This window comes from Chiloscyllium punctatum, chromosome 21, assembly GCF_047496795.1.
Source record: "Chiloscyllium punctatum isolate Juve2018m chromosome 21, sChiPun1.3, whole genome shotgun sequence".
In the NCBI taxonomy this organism is placed as follows: Eukaryota; Metazoa; Chordata; class Chondrichthyes; order Orectolobiformes; family Hemiscylliidae; genus Chiloscyllium; species Chiloscyllium punctatum.
In genome coordinates, this window is record NC_092759.1 from 16,923,962 (window position 1) to 16,932,455 (window position 8,494).

The 8,494-nt window shown below is 50.3% G+C and overlaps 1 protein-coding gene across 1 annotated transcript in view; it reads right to left on the bottom strand.

Annotated features, from left to right (window-relative positions):
- Positions 1–6,336, bottom strand: part of LOC140492601 (uncharacterized) — a 57,677-nt gene extending 51,341 nt beyond the window's left edge. Inside the window, exon 1 of the mRNA XM_072591601.1 lies at positions 6,275–6,336. Coding sequence (XP_072447702.1) covers positions 6,275–6,302 — 28 coding nt within the window. The 5' untranslated portion in view covers positions 6,303–6,336. The remainder of the gene's footprint in view (positions 1–6,274) is intronic.
- Positions 6,337–8,494: the final 2,158 nt, after the last annotated feature.

The window sequence follows — 8,494 nt, forward strand, 5'->3', positions numbered from 1 at the left end:
AAGGCAGATCAGAAAAATAGCAGAGAGTAACAGTAACAGTTCTAGGGAAGGCAATGGCCGTGTGGTATTATGACTGAGAGAGTGATGCTGGAAAAGCACAGCAGGTCAGGCAGCAACTGAGGAGCAGGAGAATCAACGTTTCGGGCAGAAGCCCTTCATCTGGATTTCTGATGAAGGGCTTCTGCCTGAAATGTCGATCCTCCTGCTCCTCAGTTGCTGCCTGACCTGCTGTGCTTTTCCAGCACCACACTCTCGACTGTGATCTCCAGCATCTGCAGTCCTCAATGTCTCCTGGTGGTATTAGCGCGGGCCTGTTATTCCCACACCCAGGAAATGATCGGGGGGACCGGGGTTCGCATCCCACCATGACAGATGGTAGAATTTGAATAAAGTTCGGGCATTAAGAGTCTAATGAATCGATGGCCAGAAAAATACCCATCTGGTTCACTAAGACATTTCAGGGAAGGAAACTGCCAAGCTTCCCTGGGCTGGTCTACATGTGACTCCAGACCCACAACAATTTGGTTGACTCGTAACTGCCCTCTGGGGAATTAGGGGTGGGCAATAAATGCTGGGTCGAGACAGTATCACCCTCTTCCCGTCAATTATTGAAGAAGAAACAGTCAGTTTTTCGCTCCCCTCGGGTACCCCCCCCCTGTAAATACTGACACACTCGCTGAAGAATGGTTGCTAGGGGTCAGTACTGGGGCCCCCTGTTTTCCCTCAAATATATCCATGATCTGGATTCTGGTGTGCAGGGACAATTTCAAACCTTGCAGATGACACAACACCTGGAAGACCACTAAGGAGGACAGTGTAGAATTCCAAAATTATGTAGACAAATAGACAGGCAGCTGACAGATCAATAGCGATGCATTTAGTGAGAATTACATGGACAGTCAGTCTAAAATAAAGCATATAGTTCTTAAGTCGTGTGAGAGCAGAGGGACTTTGGCAAATGTATGTATAAATCACGAAAGGTGGCAACTCAAAGTGGGGGGAGCAGTTAATAAAGCGTGCTTGTTCTTGAGTTTTATTAATCAGGACATTGAGTACAGGAGCAGGGAGATTATGCTGAACTAACACAGGTCACTGGTTGATCTCAGCTGGAACATTGTGTATAGCTCTAGGCACCACACTATAGTGAGAACATGGACATACTGGGGAGAGTGCTGAAAAGGTTCAAGGAAATCGTTCCATGGGTGAACTGTGAGGACAGACAATACAGGTCAGGACTATTCTCCTTGGAGAGTAGAAGGTGATCTGGTGGAGGTTTACAAAGTCACGAGAAATCTGGACAGAGTAGATAGGGAGATGTTCCCACTCGTAGAAGGGTCAAGAACAAACTGATTTAAGTCACTAACGGAAACAGAAATTGCTGGAGAAACTCAGCAGGTCTGCGGAGAGAAATCAGAGTTAATATTGAGGGTCCAGTGACCCTGAGAGTCATAGAGATGTACAGCACGGAAACAGAACCCTTCAGTCCAACTCGTTCATGCTGACCAGATATCCTAAACTAATCTAGTCTCATTTGCCAGCATTCGGCCCATATTCCTGTAATCCCTTCCTGTTCATAAACCCATCCAGATGCCTTTTAAATGTTGTCATTGTATCAGCGTCCACCACCTCCTGTTTGAGATTTTAAAAAAACACTGCAGATGCTGGAATCCAAGGTAGACAGGCAGGAGGCTGGAAGAACACAACAAGCCAGGCAGCATCAGTTGGAGAACTCAATGTTTCAGGTATAACCCTTCTTCAGGACTTTGGGTTACACCTGAAGTGTTGACTTCTCCACCTCCTAATGCTGCCTGCCTTGCTGTGTCCCCCCAGCCTCCTGCCTGTCCCTCCTGATGCTGCCTGCCTTGCTGTGTCCCCCAGCCTCCTGCCTGTCCCTCCTGATGCTGCCTGCCTTGCTGTGTCCCCCAGCCTCCTGCCTGTCCCTCCTGATGCTGCCTGCCTTGCTGTGTCCCCCCAGCCTCCTGCCTGTCCTCCCTGATGCTGCCTGCCTTGCTGTGTTCTTCCAGCCTCCTGCCTGTCCCTCCTGATGCTGCCTGCCTTGCTGTGTCCCCCCAGCCTCCTGCCTGTCACTCCTGATGCTGCCTGCCTTGCTGTGTCCCCCCAGCCTCCTGCCTGTCCCTCCTGATGCTGCCTGCCTTGCTGTGTTCCCCAGCCTCCTGCCTGTCCCTCCTGATGCTGCCTGCCTTGCTGTGTCCCCCAGCCTCCTGCCTGTCACTCCTGATGCTGCCTGCCTTGCTGTGTCCCCCCAGCCTCCTGCCTGTCCCTCCTGATGCTGCCTGCCTTGCTGTGTCCCCCAGCCTCCTGCCTGTCCCTCCTGATGCTGCCTGCCTTGCTGTGTCCCCCCAGCCTCCTGCCTGTCCCTCCTGATGCTGCCTGCCTTGCTGTGTTCCCCCAGCCTCCTGCCTGTCCCTCCTGATGCTGCCTGCCTTGCTGTGTTCCCCCAGCCTCCTGCCTGTCCCTCCTGATGCTGCCTGCCTTGCTGTGTTCTCCCAGCCTCCTGCCTGTCCCTCCTGATGCTGCCTGCCTTGCTGTGTTCTTCCAGCCTCCTGCCTGTCCTCCTGATGCTGCCTGCCTTGCTGTGTTCCCCCAGCCTCCTGCCTGTCCCTCCTGATGCTGCCTGCCTTGCTGTGTTCCCCCAGCCTCCTGCCTGTCCCTCCTGATGCTGCCTGCCTTGCTGTGTTCTCCCAGCCTCCTGCCTGTCCTCCTGATGCTGCCTGCCTTGCTGTGTTCTCCCAGCCTCCTGCCTGTCCCTCCTGATGCTGCCTGCCTTGCTGTGTTCTCCCAGCCTCCTGCCTGTCCCTCCTGATGCTGCCTGCCTTGCTGTGTCCCCCAGCCTCCTGCCTGTCCCTCCTGATGCTGCCTACCTTGCTGTGTTCCCCCAGCCTCCTGCCTGTCCCTCCTGATGCTGCCTGCCTTGCTGTGTTCTCCCAGCCTCCTGCCTGTCCCTCCTGATGCTGCCTGCCTTGCTGTGTTCTTCCAGCCTCCTGCCTGTCCCTCCTGATGCTGCCTGCCTTGCTGTGTTCTTCCAGCCTCCTGCCTGTCCCTCCTGATGCTGCCTGCCTTGCTGTGTTCCCCCAGCCTCCTGCCTGTCCCTCCTGATGCTGCCTGCCTTGCTGTGTTCTCCCAGCCTCCTGCCTGTCCCTCCTGATGCTGCCTGCCTTGCGGTGTGCCTATCCACCATTTCCTCTGGCAGCTCGTTCCATATACACTCCACCCTCTGTGTGAAAAAGTTCTCCCTTAGGTCCCTTCTAAATCTTTCCCCTCTCACCTTAAACCTATGCCCTCTAGTTCTGGACTCCCCCACCCCAGGGGAAAAGACCTTGACTCTTCACCTTATCCATGCCCCTCATGATTTTATAAACCTCTATAAGGTCACCCCTCTGCCTCTGATGCTCCAGGGAAAACAGCCCCAGCCTGTTCAGCCTCTCCCTACAGCTCAAGCCCTCCAACCCTGGCAACATCCTTGGATGAGTCGGACCGAAAGGTCTGCTTCCATGCTGTACATCTCTATGACTCTAACATCCTTGCAAACCTCTTCTGAACCCTTTCAAGTTTCACAACATCCTTCTGATAGGAGGGAGACCAGAATTGCACACAGTATTCCAAAAGTGACCTAACCAATGACCTGTATGGCCACACGATGACCTCCCAACTCCTATACTCAATGCACTGACCAATAAAGACAAGCATACCAAACGCCTTCTTCACTATCCTGTCTACCTGCGACTCCACTCTCAAGGAGCTATGAACCGAGGTCTCTTTGTTCAGCAACATTCCCCAGCGCCCTACCATTAAGCATGTAAGTTCTGCTCTGAATTGCTTGATCAAAATGTAACACCTCACATTTATCCAAATTAAACTCTGTCTGCCTTAAGCCTTGTCACTCCTTAAACCAGGAGCAAAGGTCCCGTTGGGGATGGGGGGGGCATTGTGACATTTGGAGGACACACCCAGAGGTTGAGTGAGTTCGTAAAACCTGGACACTCCAACCACCAACATCAAGATAAGCACCTAGAGAGTCAACAGTGATGTATACACAGTGTCGGTACACCAGAGTGAAAAGTCAAAGTGAATAAATAATTCATCAGATCTGGAAAGATGTCAAAATCATTACTTTTACCCAGTCAGAGATCTTATCTGGACTTCATGTTTTATGGGATATGGGTCTCTCTGGCTGGACCCTGCATTTATCACCCCATCCCTAATTGCCCCCTTCAGAAGGTTGGTGGGGGGGGGGTAAGCTGCCTTCTTGAACTGCCGCAGTCCCATGTAGTGTGGGGTGTTGTTTGGGAGGGAGTTCCAGGGTTCTGACGCAGAGACACTGAAGGAACGGCCGATGTATTTTCAAGTCAGGATGGGGAGGGGCTCGGAGGGGAACTCGCAAGTGGGATGGTGTTCGCTCGTATCTGCTGCGTTTGTCCTTCTAGATGGTAGACGTCAGGAGTTTGGAAGCTACCTTGCTGGGACGCTGCAGTGCATTCTATAGACGGTACACACTGTGCAGCAGTGGTAAAGGGAGTGAGTATTGAAGGTGGTGGTTATGGTTCCCATGAAGCAGACTGCTTTGTCCTGGTTGGTATTTAGCTTATTGAGGTGTTGTTGGAGCTGCACCCATCCAGGTAAATGGAGAGTATGTGGATGTAGGTTTGCTCACTGAGCTGCAAGGTTCATTTTCAGATGTTTCGTCACCATACTAGGTAACATCTTCAGTGAGCCTCCAACTGAAGCACCGGTGGTGTCGCCCGCTTTCTATTTATATGTTTGAGTTTCCTTGGGTTGGTGATGTCATTTCCTGTGGTGACACTCCCACAGTCCAAAGATGTGCAGGTCAGGTTAATTGGCTGTGCTAAATTGCCCATAGTGTTAGGTGCATTAGTCAGGGGTAAATATAGGGTAGGGGTAAATATAGGGTAGGGGAATGGATTTGGGTGGGTTTCTCTTCAGTGGGGCTGTGTGGACTTGTTGGGCCAAAGGGCCTGTTTCCACACTGTAGAGAATCTAATCATTTCCTGGTGATGTCATTTCCTGTTCTTTTTCTCAGGGAGTGGTAAATGGGATCCAAGTCAATGTGTTTGTTGATAGAGTTCTGGTTGAAATGTCATGCTTCTAGGAATTCTCGTGTGTGTCTCTGTTTGGCTTGTCCCAGGATGGAGGTGTTGTCCCAGTCGAAGTGGTGTGTAAGGATACTAGTGAGTGAGAGTCATGCTGCTTTGTGGCTAGTTGGTGTTCATGTATCCTGGTGGCTAGTTTTCTCCTGACGTGTGCCTGATAGACAGCCATGTTTGAATGGCAGAGCAGACTTGATGGGCCGAATGGTCCAATTCTGCTTCTTTATCTTATGGTGGACAGGCTTTGGGGACTCAGGAGGTGAGTTGCTCATTGCAGAATTCCCAGCCTCTGACCTGCGCTTTATAGCTGCAGTATGGCTATTCTAGTTGAGTTTCTGGTCAATGGTACCAGCAACAATATGGACAGTGGGAGGTTTCGTGATGATACTGCCATTGTACAATGATTAGCTTCTCTCCTGTCGGACTTGTCCATCATGTATGTTACTTGATGTCATAAGTCAAAGAACCGCAGATGCTGGAAATCTGAACTAAAAACAGAAATTGTTGCAGAAACTCAGCAGGGTCTGGCAGCATCTTTGGAGAGAAAGCAGAATTAACGTTTCAGGACCAGTGACCTTTCTTCAGAATGTTACTTGCCACTTGTCAGCCCAAACCTTGATATTGTCCAGATCTCGTTGCATTTGGACACGGACTGCTTCAGTATCTGAGGAGTGGCAAATGGTGCTGGACATTGTGTAATCATCAGCGAACATCCCCACTTCTGACCTTATGGTGGAGGGAAGGGCATTGATGATGCAGCTGAAGATGGTTGGGCCTGAGGACACTACCCTCAGGAACTCCTGCAGAGATGACCGGGAGTTGGGATGACTGACCCTCCAACAACCACCACCGTCTTCCTATGTGTCAGGTATGACTCAAACCCACAGAGAGTGTTCGTCCTATGGCTATGTACAGTAACTTTGCTGAAGTCTCTGAGATTTATATTTGCAAATGGGACTGATGAAAGGACTTTGCATGTTAGAATCGTGGGTCAAAGTGACTCTGTCAGTTCAAACCAGTGTCTAACTTCTTGCTCGAGAAACTGGAAGCACTGGAGAAACTCAGCAGGTCTGGTAACCTCTGCAGAGAGAGAAAAACATAGAGTTAACCCTTTGACTCCAGCGACTCTTTGCCAGAACTGGTCTCACCTCTTGCTTTCCCAGGATTCCAAAACATAACATTTCAATGTGAAGGATGACTTTGGACATTGACATTCCAATGGCATTCCTGTAAAAAATCCTTGACGCTCAAGAGATCAAGAGGTGATTTATCCGAGGTGTTTTGACAAAGAAATTGTTCTCATCAATAGTGTCATTGAGTTGCGCAGCACGGAAATAGACCTCTTGGCCCAACTTGTCCATGCCGACCAGATATCCTAACCTAATCTAGTCCCATTTGCCAGCAGTTGGCCCATATCCCTCTAAACCCTTCCCACTCAATTATCGATTCTTTTAAATGTTGTCATTGTACCAGCCTCCACCACCCCCCCTCTGGCAGCTCATTCCATATAGGGAACTCCGTACCACAGAGAGCTGTGGGGGTAAAGACCTTGTGTATATTGAAGGCTGAGACAGATTCTACATCAGTCAAGGGTTATGGACATGGGGAATGTTGGATCAGCCACACTTGGAGGAAACTCGAGGGGTCGAATGGCTTCCTCCTGTTCTTATTTCTTAAAGCCTTCCAAAAGGAGGAGATGGGTATAGGAGCTTTGTGAGGAAAGAGTGAGAGGGAACAGGACTGACTGGACTGAATCAGTCGGTGCAAAGTGACAAACTGAATAGGTTCTCTCAGGGGTGTGCTGTCCACTGACTCTGTGGCTGTTTCTCTTGCGCAGTGATACTTACCAGCTGCCAGGGACAGAACCACATCCGTTGCAACCGATAAGATGAGGCTGCTATTTTGGACTCTAAGCAGAAGAAACCTTGCAAGGCCCCCCCGAAGGGTCAAAGCAGCATCTGTGGAGAGAGAAAGCCCAGGGAGGGGTTTGATGTATCTGGGGTCGGAATAATGAGACTCGTACTTTGTACCAAGTAGAACGATAATGGAAGGGCAGTGGAGAGGTACCTGACCCGGGAGGAAGGAATCTTTGCAGAAGAAAAGATTGCAATTCTTCAGCTCCTTTTGCAACCACAGAACATGCCACTGGAGTTCTTTTATGGAAGTGGTCACTACTGTAACATGAGAGCATAGTGCAGGCTGCCTTGAGCAGCAACACAACTGGGATTCTGTAATCTCAAAGGAAAAAGCCAACTGGAACACATCTGGTATCTCTGGCAACTGTTCCCCCCCCCCCCCCCCCCCCCCCCCCGCCCATCCCAAATTAACATTGAATTGAGTGGCTTCCTCAGGTCATTACAGAGGGCAGCTAAAGGGGTAGTCTGTGGAGTCTGGAGTTATGTGTAGAGCCAGACGGGCTAAGGATGGCAGATTTCATTCACCGAAGGACCAGTTATGGTGTTTCCTTTTACAACACAATCGATCATACTTTCACGGGCGCCATCACAGAGCTCCTCGCTATCAATGATAGATTTAATTCATCGTTATTGAAATCACACTGGGGCGGGGTTTTGAACTCTGAACCTCAATGCGTCAGGTCAGGTGGTGGTGGGGGCAGCAGCTGCCAAAGTCACCTTGTGAATCAGTCTGGCCTCTTTCCTGCTAGTTGAACAGATTTTGTCATCATGTGGAGTTTCGTTTTATTTGCTAAGGGGATGAGGTTGTCACTGGCTAGACCCAGCATTTAGCACCCATCCCTAATTGCTCGGAGGGGCAGTCAACCACATTGCTGTGGGTCTGGAGTCACGTGTAGGCCAGACCAGGTAAGGATGGCAGTTTCCTTCCCTAAAGAACACTCGTGAACCAGATGGATTTTTCCAACAATCGATTCAAGGTCGTCCTTAGATTCTTAATTCCACATTTCTACTGAATTCAAATTTCACCATCTGCCGTGGTGGGATTTGAACCGGGGTCCCCAGACACCACCTGGATTAACAGTCCAGTGATAACGCCACCAGGCCGTCTCCCCGCCCAATGTGGCGTTCTTGTGTTTGTCCTGACGAGCGCAAGGTGAAAAGCTTCAGCAACACGTCTCTCTTTGGAGCAGTGCTTTGAAATGAGTGTAAAAGCCAGTGAGTGATATTTTGCCTCTGTGTTGTTGATCTACTTCCCGTCAAATTAGAGGCTGGGGACCGGTTCATGGCATTGGCTACACTGAGATGTTATTGATAGCAACCTGAGCAGTGTAAACAGAGAGACAGCGTGAAAGCTAACACCGCTTTGAGCACTTTAACATTCACATTCAAGATGTGGCGTGTTCGGTGTCAGACACCATTCTCAACTCAGCTGACTGATTTTCCCCCCTCCCT